Source organism: Lathamus discolor, chromosome 2 (assembly GCF_037157495.1).
Source record: "Lathamus discolor isolate bLatDis1 chromosome 2, bLatDis1.hap1, whole genome shotgun sequence".
Lineage (NCBI taxonomy): Eukaryota > Metazoa > Chordata > Aves > Psittaciformes > Psittacidae > Lathamus > Lathamus discolor.
The window spans coordinates 70,158,828-70,177,719 of record NC_088885.1 but is presented as its reverse complement, the minus strand read 5'-3'; the positions used below and the strand labels follow the sequence as shown (position 1 = coordinate 70,177,719).

The window sequence follows — 18,892 nt, the reverse complement described above, 5'->3', positions numbered from 1 at the left end:
AGTGTGCCCATGGGGTGGGCTGTCTGAACAGAACAGACAGCAGAAAAAGCAGGAGGCTACAAAGGGTCATAACTTTACCTTAGTGGGAACCTTTGGGTCCCCAAAATGGTGAAATCTTCAGAAGCTAACTCTGGTCAGCCAAAAATGACCTCATGTCTGTGATACTATGTCACATTGGCTTTTCCATTTTTCCTCACCCAAATGTAATCAATCCTCCCATCCTCTAGTGAGTGAAGTTATGCTTCCTTCACAAATACCTGAGATTTTTCTTATATTGTGCAGGTTCTTTGGAATAGTGTGTCCTGCAGTTTCAGAATGGTCTTTATCCGCTGTCCCCTTCCCTCACCATACTTTGGTCTGCTGATGTTCAAAGTTAGTGCCACTGCAGGCAGAAGCACATGAGGGTTTGAGTGCAATATGCAGTCTGCAGCACTGGAAGCCTGTCTTGTTGCACCCTCCTCCTGTGCTCTCTGCCAAGTGCAGTGTGCAAGTTTGTCTTCTGCTGGGCAGGAGGGCAAATTAATTGTACATGAGGATCTCTGCTGCAGTTCTGGCTGTTCTGGGGCTTCCTTGGGTGTCCTGCTTCATCCTACTGACCCTTAGCTTAAAAAACACCCAACCAAATATTTAGATTAATTTTTTGATTGATCGTAGATAAGAATGGGTAAATTTGCTGCAGGACTTGATCATTACGAGAGGCTGAGTTTTATGACCAAACATTTTCCGCATCAAATACCAGTTGTAAAACAGGAGCAGCAGTATAGAAGTTAGAGGTGGAGAGCTTCCTAGTTTGGTCGTTCTGTTCCCTCTAGTGTTTAATCTGAAAAATGAACGTTTCTGTGGGAAACTTGGAGGATCTCGCTCCTTCAGTCTTCCTACTCCTTCGCTAGTAAGAATGGAAAGGTGTGCTCTATGTTGAGTAATAATTTTAGGTTTTTTTTTAAATAGTTACAGTTCGGATAAAGAAAAAGTTGAGTTAAAGAACAGTTAAGTGTTGAAGGAAGTGAAAACAAATCTAGATGCATACAGATAAGTGATTAGAGAACAAACATTAAATGTTAGACTTCAAAAGGTGATTAAATGGATTTTTTTTTTTTTCCTCTTCAATGCTTCTGAAACTCTCTTTCCATTTGTGTTTTCTTCCTACCGCATATTGTTATCGTGGGTGTTTTGTTCCCACATCACCAATATAATGGGAATAGGTTGACTTGTGTCTTCTGAATATTTCTCTTAAATTATAATCAAAAGAGTGAGAATCAAGACATGTAATAATAGAGACTAAGTAGGAAAGGAATAAGCTGGTTTCTATTTGGAGGTTTTTTTTGTTTTGTTTTGTTTTTTGTGTGTGTGTGTGTGTATTTTTAGGCACATAAAGTATTGGAGTGCTTACTGTGTAACAGAGTTCATAGGGGAGAGGAGCAAACCCAAACCCTGTTATCCCCCCATATTCTTAGTAAAGCTCTGTAGACTGACTCTTCATGATTGTATGTATGTCACTGTCACATATACGTTGCCTTGCAGGAAGGAAATTTATGACTTTGAAAATTCAGACTCTGCAAGTCATGAAAAGGTAAAGTAGAGACAGAAGCTGTCAAGAGATGTGTTAAGGCCCCAGCTTAGCAGCTAACATAGTAACTTGAAGCAGGGGATGTCTGTTACTGCAGAAATGCAGGAAGGGTGGATGTGCTGTTATAGCCAACCAAACAAGTGGGAATCTGAGGTTCTTGGGCTTTCTGGTTGGTGCTAGACACAGGAAAAAGGCTTTTTGTTTTTTGGGTTTTTTTGGGGGGGGGTGTTGGTGGGAGGGATGGGGTGTTGAGGAGAATGCTCATCACTGCTTGCATCTTGTGGTGGGTAACTTATGATAAAACCAATGGCAACAGAAATTTGAGCTGTTGCTTGACTAAGGCCATGGGACATCTCTGCAGTTGAAGGCCAAACTCTGCCTTTTACTGAAGGTTGAAAGTAGATTGCTGAGCGTCCCTTGCTTTGCACTGTTCAGCTAAACCAGAAGAGACTGAAATCTGTTTCAAGCCATACTTTGCATGTTGGGAGCACCTGGTTAAAGGCAGTCCTCACAAAACTTTTGTTGGAAATTCTGCTTCACTTGTATTTGCAGACTTAGAAAAAAATCAATTGAAAATTAGTCCCTCTGCCTGCTTTGAAGTTTTGACCAATGAGGGTTTTCTGAGGAAGCATAAAACTTGCTTCTGATGGCTCCCGTCAAGATGACTTCACTATACAAACCCCTTGGCTTTCAGCCTTTTCCCTGGTGCAGGGGCGGTCACTGCTGCCTGCTAATGCAGAGGCAATGGGTGTTGAATGGGACAACCCTGATTTCCGCTGTAAACTGGACACCCTCCAAACCTTGCTACTGCCACTGGGTGTCAGCATAAAACCCTGCTTCATGGTACCCTGCCCCGCCTCCCAGCAGCTGGATTCAGAGCCGGTCCCATACTGTGTGCCGCACCCAGGGCATGCTATAGTTATTGCTCTATTATTGGAGCAATTATATTGGAGTTACTGCTCCATTTCTGAGATATGTTAATTTTGTAGATTATTTTATGGGGTAATTGGACTTAAAGACAAACACCTGTTTTTCTTTAGGTTGCTGAAGCTAAAGAGAAGATTCTTGGCCAGAAAGTTTCCTCACAAAATCAGAGGTACAGGGTTATACATGCACCATTTATGAACATTTTTGCTCTGTGAATGAAGTGTTCATTGCATTAACTAAGCTGCTTCAAGTTAAGAGCAAAAAGCTGTGTGATGTTTCTAATAAAATAGTTCCTTGCTTAGCTTCCACAGTATCTATGTTATAGCAAGCTGCCAGGGGCTTGCTATCTATAAGTATATAGCCTATTTTTTCTTTTAAAAGATGCTAATTTCCAGGTAACTCTGAATTGTTACTTTGAGAAACCAACCAAAGAAGAAAAACTTGGCTAATGACTGTATATTAACAGCTTGGTTCTCCTGCTGATCTGTTATGGAGACCCCTGCCATTACTATTCAGCTGTGTCCCTTCTTCAGTTCTGTGACATGCTAGTGCAGTGTGTGAGTGTGTGCTACTCTAACTCATGTCTTTATGGGTTACTTGGCAGGAGTTCTGAAATAGGAAATAAGAATGAGGAATTAAACAAGCTTGAGAGAAGGCAGGTAGGTTGCCTGTGCTTTTTCATCCCTAGAGTCTTTGGCTGCTGTGTGTATCCACTTGTATGACTTGTTAGTGCCCTTAAAGACACTGAAGCTTAAGGCTTACCCAGTGCAGAGGGGGAGTAATGTGAGCCTGGTAGCCTCAAAATAGTCCACTTGTTGCTGCTGAAAGCAATGCCCTGGGTGCACCAAGACTGCCAGACCAAAGAGTGAATGTCTGTTCTTTTTTTCCTTCTGTGCTCTTGCATGCAGCTCAGGCATGCTAAGGCTTTCTTGCTTGCAAGAGCTCTCCTATTTAGATACAAGAGAGAGCAAGAGATGAAGACAGAAGATGCTTCTGGGTGAATGGAGGAAATTGACTATGCAGGGCTTACTTTTAATAGCGTCTTTAGTCCAGTTACAGGAAACATCTTTTCTCTGAAAGCAACAATGGAAATACAAGCACTGGTCAGAGTGAAAAAAGCTGGATTCTTGACTTTCAGAAGCAGTCACTGCCAAAACTTCATGACTATACCCGAAAAAGACCTCGGGTGAGAAGTAAATTAAAAGGTAAGCTTGGTTCCTTGTTGCCATCCAACTATGCATGATGTACCGTACTGCAGATAAACAAATGGCTGATGATGATTTGAGAAAGGAAGATTCAGCTAAGTCCTGGTCCAAGAGGGAGAGAGCATGTTTGAGGCTGGCAGTGGGGAGTGCCCTTTGGAGGAGGTGCATTGCGCACCCTTGTGCTTGGAGAACCAGGTTCCTGAAGAACTCACTTCCTGGAGGGGGGTTCAGAAGCACAGGTGAAAATTGGGCACCTAAATGTCTCTGTGGGTGCATCCATCTGAGTAATGGGGCTGAAGCTGTGGGTGCTGAGCTGATGGCTGTGTTTGTGCTCTTGAAGACAAGAGGAGGAAGATCTCTCTGGAGCTGCTGTACCTTCTCCACTCCTTGTCTCTCCAGAAATACAATTGACCTGGGAAATAAGCCTTGAAAAAACACAGTTTGCAGACTATGGCACTCTGCTCCCCCTTTTATACATTGATTGGCCAGTTGTCTTCCAAGTGACTTACAAAATTCCATGTGACGATCTCTAGCATTCTCTGCTGCTGTTCTAAACAGCGAACCTCCCCTGTGGCCATGTTCCATGGCTGCGTAGGCACTGCAGCCTTCAAATTCAAACTACATTGTCCTGGAAGTTGAAATGCCTTTGTCCTTCTCATGGAGGATGAACCTTGCTCAGGTAGCTGGTTTCTGTAGGGACAAAAAAGCAGAAGAAACTTGAGGGAGAAATTCCGTTTTATGTGTTTCTGTCTGTTTCTGTGGGAATTGTTCTCCCTCCAGTGCCAGCCCATGTTCCCTGGATGGGATGTGGGCACCATCAGATGAGTGGCTGAGTCTGTGCCTCTTTTGGCAACTGCTCTGGATGCAGCGAGTTATGCACATTTGCATAACTGCATCTGACTTTGTTGGAAAGGGGGTTATTTGAATGTTAACGTAAATGTTGTGTAATTTTCTCTTGTAAATGCCCAGAAAACCAGACTCAAAACTGAGTTAGCCATAATGGAAAACTTAACTGGGTAAGGCACAAAATTACATTGTCAGTAATCAGGCAAGCTTTTCTTCTTGCAGTGCTTCCGGTGTCTTCTGCAAGTAGCGGCAGTGACAACCAGACAAAGAAGGTAAGGAGGTGTCATGCTTACGTGCCTCAGATTTAAAAACATGACATGTGTAAGACATGTACAAATAAGTGGGAATTAATAAATTGGTGTTATCTATTTTCTCAAGTGTTCCGATGGATTAATCAGTCTGCGAAGTATTGCTGAGACTGTGTTGGTCTATTAAACAGTGGGGAAAAAACGTCTTAAGAAAACATGGGAAACTTCATAGAAAGAGCTGTGCACAAGCCCGAAGCCTGTTGTTCTGAAATGACAATATTTACTTTTGGCAGATGGAAAATTGGGTAGGAATTGCTTGGAGTGGTACTTGCCTTGAGTGACACAGGTATCACTTTACAGGAGTGAATTTGGCTCTAGGGCCCCACCAGGAGCTATATCTGCCTATCCAAACACCTGCAGAAATCCTTGTTGGACTTTACCAGGTTTTGTCCCCATGCTGTCCTCTACCCCATCCTCTGTGGCACCTTGGGAAAGCTCACATACAACTCTGTATTTTGCTGGCAATTTTTAGGGCTTTTATTCCAACTTTTACACTCATCCTAAGCCCCAGTTCATGCATTGTCCTTCTCCACTTCCAGATATAGCTCCAGGAAAAATAACCAGGGATTATACTGATGGAGGAATCAGTGGACCAAACATACATCAAGCAAATTAAAATACAGTTCAGCAATGCCAGACTTTTTCAGGGCCCAGCCGCTAAGTGCTGTATATCAAACATTTTGGAAAGGTCTCCACATAAACAGAAAGTTTTGGAAAAAGCACTCCAGAACTGATAGTTGCATTAAAAGCTTTTCTTTTCCCCTGGAAGCCTTTTCTTCTTTAGCTAAAATGCTTTTGCTTCACTTTGTAACTCTAATAGCTAGAGGGAGAACTTACACAAGCATTGAACTTCAGGTCAGAGATCTCCTTCAGTGTTGTAGGGAGAGCTATCAGTATGTAAGGCATATCTAAACTTTAATCTCTGTTCTTAGTGTGTTTAAAAAAACAAACCAAACAAAACCGTTCCCCCCCAAAACACAACCCAACCCCCTACTTTTGTGGAAATGTTTAAATAAAATACATGCTTAGACTTCCTTTTGGTTTAGCAGGGGGCATCAGGGCGAAGAGCTCAAAGGGAGATAAGGAAAAAAAGCACACTCAGCTCCAAGGGAGATGTACCTACAGTGGATCTTGATGGTATTTCTTTTTTAATTTTCAATGCATTATAAAAGTTGTTTTGACATGTGTGGGCATGTGCTTTGTGGGTGTCTTTTGAAATTCAATTCCTAATTTTGTTGTTCTCATATTTTCTTCATAAGCACTCTGCCTTGTGATATTTCTTGTAATGGTTATGAGGGCTGGATATTGTTTCTAGATAGTCTCTTGGGCAGGGAGAACATTGGCTAATGAACTACATGGGACTAATGAAAGGTGAAAGAATGAATTTAATTGACAGCCAGAAATAAAAGGGCTTTTGGGACTGAGTCTGAGCCACTGTCTCTTCCCTGTGTGAAGAGACAAAGGAGAGGGTGGTGGTTTCTTTTTCTTTTTTTTTTCTTTTTTTTTTTTTTTTAATACATATGTCATTAGATTAAGGTTTCCAGTCAATAGAGGATTCAACCTCTATTGCTTATGTCACTTGGCTGATCTCTTGTGCAGATGAAAGCCTCTCAGAGGAGCTCGAAGGGGGACAGCTATTACTTGATGCATCTGCCAAGAGCTACTCCAGTGATGAGGAGAATGCCATGCAGGTGCAGTATGCAGCACTTAAACTCCTTCTAATCTGCTGTCAGGCTACTTCTCTAAAACAAATGCATCATGTCACTTTTCTTCGTATAAGTAGACAAATCTCTGAGAGCTTGTCTGCAATATAGGGTGGATACCTATTTATTTTGTTTTCCTTCTGTCCTTAGAAGTTTCACAATGCATCTGGTGAACTGTCAAGAGAAGAAGAAAGTCTTAAGCGGAAGGACTCAGGTTGGTTAGTCTCAATAACATTGAAGACTTATTTAGAAGTAGAAATGGATGTTGGCAAAGTTGTCATTCTCTTAAAAAAGACAAATAAGAACTGAGGTTTTGGAGATACTTTATGCAGAAGAAATACCTTCTACTTCTCTGTTCTATGTATCATGACAGACTATGGTAAGATGCTTTTACATACATTTCTGGGTTTACCACTAACTCTTAAATCCTATCCTTGATCAGGGAAACTCATAGTATAGCTATTATAATAAACAGGGAAACTCATAATATAGCTGTTAAGAACCGTGGATTTACAAAGAGACCCAAGAGACACACAAAACCTAATTTTTAATGATCTGAAAGTGTCCTGTAATTTCAATTTAAGAAACAAGCATCCCTGAAAGCTGATGAGCTTATTTTTAAATACCTAAGAATATAGATGTAGACTACTGTGAAGTATTTGATAAATGATGACTTGTACTGATGCTTTATTACTGTTGTTGCTTTTTTTAGGTAAGTGGCCTTAGGGACTTTTTGAAAATGAAACTGAACTTGCACAAACTAATTCAAAACTGCAACACAGTCTCTGTGATTGGAAACAACTGAACTTCGACAAAGTCAAGCAGCAATGGCCTGTTTTCAGCCTTAATATTGTTCATGATGATGTAGTTCTGAGAGGTTTAGTTGTAGTTATGAACCAAGTCACTGAAGCTTTGGTCTTGGATAGAAGCATCCCATATCTCATGAACTGGCTGTGTTTCTGTTCCCAATATGTCTCTTACCTGTCCAGCATCTGCAGAATATACCTTCAGTGCACTAACATATCTACTTTGCTTTGGGGGAAGATAGGTGATGAGGACTTAATATTTATCAGTTTTTACTATTCAGTCTTACAGTTGGAGGGGAGTTGATACTGTGTAAAAGCATAAGTAGGGTTATATTCAGAAATTCTGGGTGTAGTCTGTGACTGCATTTGAACTCTTGCTCTGTGAACCCTAAAGCTACTGCAATGTGTTCTTCATGCTTGGATTGTCCCCCTTGTCCTGGATTCAACCATCTTCCTGCTGTCTTCCCAGTGGAGGCTCCAGAGTGGTGATTTGTCAAACACAGACACTTCACCGAGCTCAGTGAAGTGAAGAGTGAGACAAAAGGGTGATTTTTCTTCTTTTTTTTTTTTTCAAATTTTCCTTGAAATATGCACTGCAGCCTCCTTCATCATGTTTTTTAAGGGTTTTTCTGGGTCAAAAGCAATTGCGCAGCAACTTCAGTGAAGCTGCAGAGAAGACAGTTGTTATAAGTGCGGTTAGCTTTTCTCTCTCTTCTGTATCTGTGGTGGGTTGTTTTGTTGTTGTTGGGTTTTTTAGTTGTACTTTTTTTGGTGGGTATTTTTTTTTCCTTTAGGTAGCTGAAATTAGCTTAGGAACAAAGGAACATAAACAGATGGCGAGCTTGCATTGGAAAAGAGAATGGGAAGAAGGTGGACAAGGTTTATGATTAGAGTAGTGGGTCAAGAAATGAAATTAATTGTGTTTAGGATGGAGGCATGGTAGCATTCCAGTTACCTGCATAGCACTAGGCAGTCTGCCTGCCTGCTTTTGTGAGGCAATAGGCTTGCTGATGAAGTCTTAACCAGTCTTGTAAGAGTGTGGCCAGACGCTGAATTAAAGCTGCCCACTTTTCTGCAGCATTGGTAATTACAGTTGTGGTTTCTTCTTGAACAGTTGGTAGGTACAGCCACATACTTCATGCAAAAGAACAGGTATTTTCTGAATCATCTTCTGTTCTCTTTCTAGATATCTTAAGTGATACAGCTACAAAAAAGCTTAAATTTTCCAGTTGGGAAAGAAGTCATTTGTCAACTGACAATTCCTATAAGTCAAGGAAACTTTTTGATTCAATAGAAAAAGAAGTGGAGATCCAGACAGGTAAAGTCAGGTTGGCAATTAAGGTGAAGAGTTTAAATGCTCTCAGCTTTTCTTTATTGATGGTAGAAATTATAGTCATGTGGAAGCTTAAAGAGAGGTATCTGTAGGGGAGGCTATATTCTCAGCAGGTGTGTATTGTGGCACTGTAATTGGACACCATATATACAGAGGTGTGAATGGTAATTTGGGTTGCCTAACCACAATCAACTCGGGAAGCTGCTTTACAATGTCTGCACTTTTCTAGTCTTTCTGAATAATGATTGCCCAGAGTTATTAAAAAACAAAACAAACAAAAACCAAAATAACAAAGCCCACAAAAAAAAAAAACTAAAAAAAACCAAACTGAAAAAAGCATGCAGATAATGAATGAAGTAACTGAAAAACATTACAAACTCTGAACAGAAAGCAACAAATAAACAGAAGACACAAAAACAGTGGCCTGACTTTTTGGTTTTCTTTCCCTTGTGTTGTGCTTTTGCCTTGTGTTTTCTACATCTGTTCTTTGGTTAGTATTGTGCCACCTCTTATATGCTGCTTTCTAACAAGTCTTTGTCAATGCCTTTTGGACTAGTTTCCTTCTTGCTTGTGAGCTCTAGAAGAACAAGACTCAAATTCCAGCTCTGTAACAAATTTTGTCATTCACATGAATGGTAAACCCATCTGCAGCAGAAGGGTTTATGTTTCAATAAGCCCTCCCATGTGGTGCTAACTGCATACACTTTCTTCTAGGTCAGAAAATGGACAATAATGTGGATGATGTATTTCCTTCTGAGATGCTGCAGGAAAACTTCAGTGATTCAGGGGTGATTACTGCATTTGAAAGCTTTATCAGCCAACTAAAGAAATTGTTCTTGGTAATGTGCAGTCTCTTAACATGGTCCCTGTGTGGAATTTTCCCATAGTATGTGAAATTACATTTATATCACCAAGGGAGTTGATGCAAATATCCTGTCTGTATTTTGGGTTTTGGCTGTAGTGTCTGTTAACCTGGAGATCTTGGAGTTATACAGGTTTTACAGAATACTTCTGAAAAGTATTACAGAAAAGGTGTAAAGGAAGTTTTAATTAGTTTTTTTCCTTTTTTGTCTTATTTGGATGTTAGAATATCAAATTTGGTTAGGCATTTCAAGTATGTTCTTCAGAGGGAAGGAACAAAGCTTTTTAAAAGGTAATCCAGGGCAGCGGCAGTGTACCTACATTGGAACTGTGCATTGTTGTCCTCATAGGCGTATATCAAAAGTACAGAAACTCCCTTTTGGAGCACAGAGCACTTTCACTATGATGAAAAGTATGCACATTTTTCATAACGAATAACAAAGCAATACAGGCTGCACCTATTGGCTAGAACATGTGTGAATCCATAAGGACACTTTTGTATCTTCGGGATTAATGATACTTAGAGGTGTTGGTTGCACAATTGGCAGTATATAAGCTCTATTCTTGGTTCACTCAACTGTATAGACATACTTAAGATGCAGTAGAAGTTACTGCTACTGTTGATTTAGTTGTAGCAAGTAATGTGGACATAAAACCAAGTTTAATATGAGGGGACAGTATCTGATTCATCACGAAGTCTCCTTGTGTTTAAAAGCTTTGAACACACCTGAAGCTGCATGGGTTGCACAGAGGTTTGTTGGTCTAATTAGTGTGGCTGAATGAAACCAGTTTATATTTGCAGTACCCTGCCTATGTGTCATCTCAATTCAGTTTAAATTTGACTTAAGGTGGTTTCCACGAAGCAACCCATGGTGGGATTTGTGTTCTAGGGAAAAAACTTTGCAAATTAGACTTCTAGGTTTTCTCTTGGGCCATTGCTCATCCATGACATTGCATCCTGTGGCTAGTCCCGGTACAAACAGATGGAGATAAGTGCACAGAATGCCCTGAGGACTTCAGAGAAGAAGATGTCCCTGCTGCTGAGCCAGATACATGAATGCAGGTAAGCTGTCTACTGCTGGCTGAAAATGGCTTGAGTTTTGTGTAAATTTTTATAGGGACAGTAATGCCCCTTTGTAAGTGAACCTAACAGTAAGTTACTGCACTGTAGGCAAAAATAACTTGTGTGTATGTCTCTTGCTTTTTGTCGGAGTTTCAGAAGTGTGTAGCTCCTGTGATTTATCCCGATTTTCCTGTAAGGGGAGAGTGGATGGATGAATTAATGCAAAGCAAGCTCCAGTTGGGAGCTAATAAAATCCTTGGACCGTCTTCTGATTGTTAGCAGTGTTCACAAACGTGTTTAGAAACACTCTAGCTATGCTTAGTAGCTTCTGTTTCTACATCTTTTAAAAAAGAAGCGAGACTGAAGTGAAGGAGAAGAAAAGTCAAGGGATCTGTTATAAACCCATTTCTCTCAATTTGTTTCCGGACTACAAAGCAAGTGCAGTTAGTGGATTTTCCAGGAACTCACCAGATGGGGGTTTAAAGAAGGTCCTTTTTCTTTGCAGGTTGTCAAATTTCTCTTGTAGGAGCTAGATTTAAAAACCCCAAACAATCATAATATTTATGGAGTTCTTATAAAAGAAATACAAGCACAGCCTAAGGTATGATAAAGTCTGTCAGGTGTCTGTGTCTACTACACATTCAGTATGCAGAATTTAGATTAAATATAGTATGAAATAATAGCCTTTAAAGTGCAAAATCCCTGATATCAATAGGATCTCGATGAGTAGAATTTGCTTGTTTTTAAGGTATATGGGCAAGTTTGTGTTCCAGAAACAAAATTGGGCACGTTTAGGGGTGGAAGAGTTGGTGGATAAGATCTGATGGCTGTGAGCTGCTGCTATGCTTTTATGTTATTAACTAAGTAACCTAGAGCCAACTGGAGCCACCGGAGAGAGGGAACAGAGCTGTGCCAACTCTGTCCTACCCTAGAACTGTAAATTCACCATCAGATGATGTCTTAGTATCCTACTGTCATGGGAAAGGTGGAAAATCTAAGCAGATAAGGCTGCTGCTGGTTAAGGTTTAGGAATCACTGGCATCCTGTGGTAACACAGTGTGTGTACATTAAACCCATGGTAGGAAAACCCATCAGAGGCTACTTGTGCCAAGGTGGTGTCTTTAGCTAGGGGAATCTGCTGAAATTCTAGAAGGCTGAGAAAGAGCATGCAGGACAAGTATTGCACCGTGAATCCTGTTGTACACTCTGTCCTGGCCCTCTGTAACTGCCTGCATTTGGGACAGGCTGTTTAGCTAAACTTATGTTCAGTTTAACCTGGTTCAGCTATTCACTTGCTCTCTGACATACCTGAGAACAAAACTGCTCCATGTAATTCAGTAAGGATGTTTGCTTCTGCCTAAAGGCAGGTTTGATGTTGAAGGGGTTGGCAATGGCCTTCGTGCTTCTGCACATGAAAGTGTCAAACTTATTTCTGCTGTCCAACACTAGGCTGACTAAGCTGGAGACCTTCCAGAAGACTCTTGTTGAAGACCTTGCCAGTCTTGAGAAGGAAACCCAACTCTTAGCAAGCATGGAGAAGGATGCAATGGTGTGTATGGCTTCTCTTGTGCCAGCCTGTGGAGGTACCCTTTCCCATGTAATGGGGGTTTTCTTTGGGGCTCTTCTTAGGACTTCTGGAATGCGCAGTTACTCAAACTGAATTCTTTCTGCAATGAGCAAAAGCAAAGGTACGTCTCTGCCAGCTGTCCTGCATGCTCGCTAGTCCTCTGATGGTCAAAAGGGGCACTGATTAGCTCATGGTACACTTGCTGGTGTATCAGGAAATATTCTAAACCCAGTATGGCATCTCCAGTTGTAGTCTTTGCAGCCTTGTGAGGGTTTTGAACTGGGACTAGGGTGCAACCAATGAAGGACTCTTTGCATGGGAAATTGTGCAGGATTGGCACATACCTCAAGAGACCTGTATACCAGGGTCTTGAACAAGGTACACCCTCTAGCCACATCTGTGTCTATGGGTCAGAAAGAGGCCAACATTAAAGGTGAAGTAAAAGGTACTGTTGATGCAAATGCTGGGGAAAAAAGCTGTGAAAGTGGGAATCCTCAGGTTCATTTTTACTGATAAATCTCTGTGCAAGCTTCATCAGTAAGTACTAACTCTTCACAAACTAGCTATGCTCACTTTTCTTACAGAATTCAGTCTGTTGACTCGGCCCTAGGTCAAACAGTCTGGGACTCTGCTACCACTAGCCAAAATACAACGGTATGTGCAGCACACGAGTAGCTCTGTATGAGTGGTGTGCTCATACAGATGAGCACATGAGCATAAGATGCTGAAAACCATGAGCTTGTTTATTTTAGCTGTCAAAGCTGGAATCCTGAGCCTTTCCATAGGGAAAAGTTTCTGTTGTGAGCACTGAGTTGCTCAGGGACACAGGCCTGTCCCTCACTGTAGGTGCTCCTGATGGACACTCTAAAAGAGGGGCAGGGCTGAGGAAAACCAGTCATATCATGGGGAGCTGCTCATCCTGCAGCACTTGTTCTAGAGTGGATGCTTGAGAATTAAAAGCTGAATCTAAATGTGCTTCTAAGACATTTGCAGTTTCTTATGTAATGTGTTTGTATAAACCTTTGAAATGTGTTTTGTTTCCTTCCCTGCAGTATGAACTCCCAACAAAGAAGTCAGTAGAAAAAAGCATCTTCACTGTTTCTTCTGACTAGCAAACCCCTGAATTCATTATTGCTCTTAATATTTGAGCACCTTATGCAGTGCAGAGAAGACGGTCATGTTGAAAGATGTTTATCGCTCTTAAATAGAAAAGAAAAAAAAGGGGGGAGGAGGAGGAAAATAACACTGAGGTTTTTTTTTGCTTAAAAGAAATACACAGTGAGTGGTCCAATTTCAGCCCCTCTGACATGATTAAGCTTTCTGCAAAATTTCATGATGGGTCCATTAAATATCAAAGAAATAAAAAATGAACTAAATACCCTGAATTTAGCCACTGAACTGTTACATATACTGGCTTTGAATATTCTGCGAATACCTTTATCAAATGTAAAAGCACTTAATGATTGATTCCAAGTAAAATGTTGCTCAGTAGGATAAGAATCTCCTCACTTCTTTCCAACTGATACACTGTGCATGTCTGAAAAGGTACTCAGGAGTCCTATGTACCTGGTATGGCTTTCAGGTAGGGTTTCTTGTGAGCATGCAGAAGTGTGGGAACTATTGTCTTGAAATCAGAGCCACCCAGTTCTGGAAAACAAAGACGAAAGCACAGAGGGATCTACTGGATATTGGCCAGATGCCTGATGGCAAGCTAGAGACTGTGGATGGCAAGAAGCTTGGAGCATGAAGAGAAAACAGCAAGCGAAGCTGGAGAAATTATTTTTACAACCAGTAACTAAGACAGCTCAAAGTACAGTGAGCAATGTTAGGATTAGACAAAATAGCATCCGCCGTCTCTTAAAAGCGAGTAGCAGATAAACCATACTATTGAACATCATCCTCTGCTCCGACAGAGTTTGCAAAATTACAGTTGCTCTTCACAAACTGCTTCTAATGCTATTACAGACACAGTGTTGGTTCTAGTGCATCTTACTGAATTTGTGTGAACATGCCATGTTTCTAAGATTTGTATTTCTGTCCACTTATCTTATAAAACCGACCTTGGATTGCTGTGTGGATTGGAGCTGGGGAAATAATCCCCATCACACAACATACCTTCATAACAAGCACACACTCTGCCAGGGTTTGTTTTGTGACTGGATATCTTTCAGGAGGCTGAAACTCTTCCTTCTAGAGAAGATCATGCAGGGTAGTGCCAGAACAGAAAACAGCAAAAAGCTGCTGTTGCCATCACATTGTCATTTTCTGGAGTTAATATTTATTCCTTTATCTTAAGTGGCTCTGACTAGAGTTGGCATGACGTGAGACTCTTTCATCCACATCAAGGAGCGATTGCTGCTTTTTTTTTTTTTTTTTCTGGGCTGATACAAAAGAAAGGCCTATAACCCTGCCCTTCCCAAAGCTGCAGATCCTCTGGTCTTCCCCTTTCCTATGCACAATGGAAAAGGCTGAATCTGTGATTTCACATGCACTAGCTTGCACTTCTAACTTTGAAGACTAGTCCTGGTGTCCTGACTATGCTGTATCTTTCTGCTGCTCTTCAGTATCTTTCTAGCTGCTGTTTGAATCCAGTCTCTCAAAGCACTCAGCCAAAATAACTGTCTTTTGGGAGACGAAGCTGCAGCCTCTGAACAGCTCTGCTTGCACCAGCTAAAGCTGTTTAGTTTTGCAGCCCAGTAACAGACTTTTCAGCATGCTTTGTGTCCCACTGGTGTGGTGGTAGGCTGGGGTTGCACCAGCGGTGTCATTAACCAAAATAGGCTTTAAGACATCAGCCAGAGTGATGCAAACATCCTTCTTATTGCTTTGGCTGTATGAGATCCAAACCAGAAAAGCATTTGGGGTTTTTTTACCTTAGTAGTAAGATCCTGGAGCTAGGATGAACTGCACTGTTGCTTGTTACGCTAACCCAGAGTTTGCATTAGTGAATATAAAGAGATGCTTTGTGCAATATTTCTCCCCATCCTAAGTACCAAAATGCTACTTCTAGTACTTGCTGGGTAAATGCCTGTATCCCATGGATTTATTACCCATGACCTTGTGGAACATGAAGAAACAGTGCTGATAACCTGCATCCTGCAGGCATGTGTCATCTACTTTGGGGTGGATGTTGCCTTGGCCAGTTTAGAGTTGCTCATCAGTATTTCCAAGGAGCTTATTGCCCAAAGGAAAGAGTTGAGATAGGAGATGTGATGTCTGTCTCTGGTTTAACAGCTTAAAAAATTTTATTTTTTTATTTTAAATACAATAATGGTTGATCTTTCTAAGATGTTGTTTGATGGATTCATTCCTCTCTAAGCGATGCTAAGCATTCAGATTTTATCAGCACAACAGAGTAGAGGTGTACCAAGTTTTGTTTTGCTGTTTCCCCACTCTTCATGTGTTTTGGTAGAATGCTGTTGGTGTCTTCTGTGACTGTAAAAATTTAGGAACATTTTTCATCCTAGTATCTTTGCTAGGTAATTTACAGGACAAGGACTGATGCTTGCTGCATCTGTCGTTGAATGCCCATGTAACCTGTTGCTACAAAGCTTGGAAGGTGAGTGTTGAACACTTCAGAGGGTGTGGATAAAGGAGAAATCAGGATCCCTTACTTATTAAGAAGTATCGTAATATTGTATGGGCCTACACTTGTTTTTAACTGTTTTATTGGAAAAATCTGAACCCTAAAAGTCTGCTTGTAGTGGTACGGGAGAGCAGAAAAGATGCCATACAGCTTAGATGTCTCCTACTCCTGCACTTTTTCTATGTCTTCGTATAAAACACCTCATCTTTTGAGAAGCTCAGCGAGAGCTTGGCAACCTGTGAAATGCCCAAGCTGGGAGGATATGCTGGAAGTTGTGGCCTTTCCTAATGGTCTTTCTGCTTGTAGATGGTAGCAGTTGTGTTTGGAGACAGCATCTGAGGCAGGAATAACTCTGATTTTGGACAACCCACCCCATACCACTTCTTGTGCTGTTTACTAAGTTCAGCATGTTTTTGCTGAAGTCCCCTGAAGGTTCCAAGTCCATTTGACTTGTCCAGATCATACCTTGTCAACACAGACAGGTTACCCTAATGTTTCCTTTTAGAAGGTAGGTAGTTGACCTTGGCATTTTTCCTTTGGCTGCTCACTTATGCTCTTTTAAGTGCTGTTTATCCAGCTTTTTTTTTATTTATTTTTTCCCTTTCTGTGCAAATAGATATAGTCCAATTTTTGCTCTCTTCTTCTGAGCCAGAACAACAAAGATTATGTGGATGTTGAAGTACAAAACCCACTCATTACCCACAAAAAGAAGTGGGAAATGCAAAATGCAGGTTTAGTACAACTGCTTCATGCATTTTAAGCTCTGAATCAGTTTAATATTAAACCTTGTTACAACCCCTGCTATCTTTGTCCTGTCTCTTTCAGGGGATGACACTGTGCCAAGTGCATGTTTACCTCCATGTTCTGCATCAGTGCAAGGGTCCAATTCAGGTCTAGAGGGCTAGCGATACCTAGTGGCAAAGCTATGTGAAGGCTGCACAAGGCCAGATAAAGGGGTGTCCTCTGTGGGTGGAAATGGTCAGATGGACCAGAGGAACTGTGTGTCTGCATTAGTCCTGGCCTAGAGTTGGCTTGTCCTGCTCTCAGAAGGCAGGAGCGTGCTGGGGCAGGTAGGTTCTGCTTCTGCAGGTGGTAGGACTGTGTCTAAATGAGTGGGGCACTGGAAAATAGAGGAGTTTCCAGGAACAGCTGCAAGCTATTTTGTATTGGAACCAAGCACAGCAACAGAGCCTTTCCTGGTCATATCTTTTTGGGTGTTTTTTGTTTATTGTGAGGAAGAATTGAGAAAGCATTACTTATAGCTGGACTGAGAGTGAAGCCCTGTGAAGCTGAGCCATGGCACACCTCAGCAGCCTCTTCATTCCTTGGGAAGCTGCTAAGATCCAAAACCAGAAGTGAGCGAATGAAACTCAATAGCTTTCTCTCTTCTGCTTTAACCTCCCTATCCTCCCACATATATGGGGGGTCCATAACAGCAGGGTCAAGTGTTTGCATGTCTACACCCTTTATTCAGTTATAGCCTATTGTTAAACCATTCCATTTCCATGGAACACTTAATCTTCTTCAGGCTCAAATAATGTAAGCCCCAAAATATTGTTCCAGAAACAAGGAGTTGTGGGTTCTGGTGGTCTTGGCCAGAGCAGGACACTAAATGTCTGTTTTCCATGCTCTTGAGCAAGACCTGTAAATGCAACTTGGTAGGTTGCAGGGAAAGTGAAAAGGAACAGCTGCCTCAGTTTTATGGTATTGAGATCCTAATCCTTTATCCCATTCATATGGTTTTATTGAATGTGCTCCAAGCAGTAATCAGGTCTTTCAGAAGTAGTTAAACATTTTCTGAAACTCAGAAGATTTTTGATTGTTTTATGAGGATAAAATTTTAGAATGTTCACGTATATTCAAGATAATCTCAGTGGTTCCTTTCTCTGTCCTAACAGAGCTTCATCTGCTGAAGTTCACCAGACTTCCCTTTTTGTCAGTTTTAAACAGTTATTCAAGCCTAGGTTTTGCCTTTTTGAGGAAATGTGTCAATTGCTGCAAAGTCTGTACAGGAGTTGCTGGAAATTCACATGCTTCTTTCTAGGCTGCTGACTGCTGATTTGTTTGCTTATTTTTGTTAGGTAGAGCTTCCAAATGAGGTATTTTAAGGCCTTTATATAGCAGAAACAGCAAGTACAAGAAGCCACATAGCCAGTAAAGAAGTCTGGACTGCCTGACTGACAGGGTTCCATATCTTAGCAAAGAACAGGTAAGCCAGGCTTTCTTACCCCAGGTAGGTAAGTTTGGGCAGAGAGATGGTGTTCTGTAAGTTCCATCTTCACTGTCTCAACTGTGAATGCTCAATTTGTGCTTCACTGTGCCTCATACTGTCATGCACAGCAAAATCTAGAGATGTTTGTGGTATTGTGTGTGGGCACTACAGAATTCATTAAATGACAGTAAAAACTGGGAGTCAAACTCACCTGAACTAATGAGTGGGATGCAGTGGTCATTCTTCTATGTAGTAATTGGAAATTTTCCTCCATCAAAGTCAAGGCTGCTCTTTTTAGCCATTTAAAACAAGTGCATCTAAAGGATCTCACCAGCCCAGAGTCTGCAAAGCGAGAGAGCGGAAGCAGGGAGGCACCAGAGCCCAGATAATTTTAACAAGTCTGTTTGGATTGAAGTTTGGGCTGGAAGGGTTTTTCTCTCTGCATGGAAAAAGCAAGCTCAATGGGGTATTCACAACATCTGCTTCATACACCTGAACTATACCTGAGAGGAGCAAAGGCAGGAGCCTGTTTTGCCCTGTAGAATCACTGTCAAGATGCAGGACTGTCTAGGAGGGATGGGAGTATTCCTTCTACTGTAGAAAGGTATCTTACATAAAGAAGTGCAAACATGCTGTATGTGCATGCTGTAAAAAAACTGTTCCTTATCAACCTAATTAGAGGATGATATACACAAATACCCCCTGCCCAGTCAACGGGGAAGACAAAGCACAGCACAGCCAATGGTTGCTTAAAAACCACAGGTGAGCATTGCATCAAAGCAATGAAAGTGTGTAAAGCTATGGAGGCTGTTTCTCAGTCCAAGATGAATGTCCTAAGAGTTTTTTGAAAAAGCTTGAGAACAAAAGGAGCCTCAAATAAGCAGTTCCCAGCAATCTGGTGACTTAAA

The 18,892-nt window shown here is 41.3% G+C and overlaps 1 protein-coding gene across 8 annotated transcripts in view; it reads left to right on the top strand.

The window, feature by feature from the left end:
• SYCP2L (synaptonemal complex protein 2 like) overlaps window positions 1-13,567 on the top strand; it is a 28,591-nt gene extending 15,024 nt beyond the window's left edge. For 3 of the 8 annotated variants that reach the window (XM_065667362.1, XM_065667360.1, XM_065667359.1), the window contains exons 22-36: window positions 1,522-1,570; window positions 2,608-2,663; window positions 3,099-3,153; window positions 3,543-3,699; window positions 4,768-4,817; window positions 5,900-5,990; window positions 6,453-6,544; window positions 6,707-6,770; window positions 8,549-8,680; window positions 9,410-9,534; window positions 10,525-10,619; window positions 12,069-12,168; window positions 12,249-12,307; window positions 12,771-12,840; window positions 13,239-13,567. In XM_065667362.1, coding sequence (XP_065523434.1) covers window positions 1,522-1,570; window positions 2,608-2,663; window positions 3,099-3,153; window positions 3,543-3,699; window positions 4,768-4,817; window positions 5,900-5,990; window positions 6,453-6,544; window positions 6,707-6,770; window positions 8,549-8,680; window positions 9,410-9,534; window positions 10,525-10,619; window positions 12,069-12,168; window positions 12,249-12,307; window positions 12,771-12,840; window positions 13,239-13,298 — 1,255 coding nt within the window. In that variant the 3' untranslated portion in view covers window positions 13,299-13,567. The remainder of the gene's footprint in view (window positions 1-1,521; window positions 1,571-2,607; window positions 2,664-3,098; window positions 3,154-3,542; window positions 3,700-4,767; window positions 4,818-5,899; window positions 5,991-6,452; window positions 6,545-6,706; window positions 6,771-8,548; window positions 8,681-9,409; window positions 9,535-10,524; window positions 10,620-12,068; window positions 12,169-12,248; window positions 12,308-12,770; window positions 12,841-13,238) is intronic. The other 5 variants (XM_065667366.1, XM_065667365.1, XM_065667361.1 and 2 more) reach the window with 5 other exon arrangements.
• The last annotated feature ends 5,325 nt before the right edge of the window (window positions 13,568-18,892 follow it).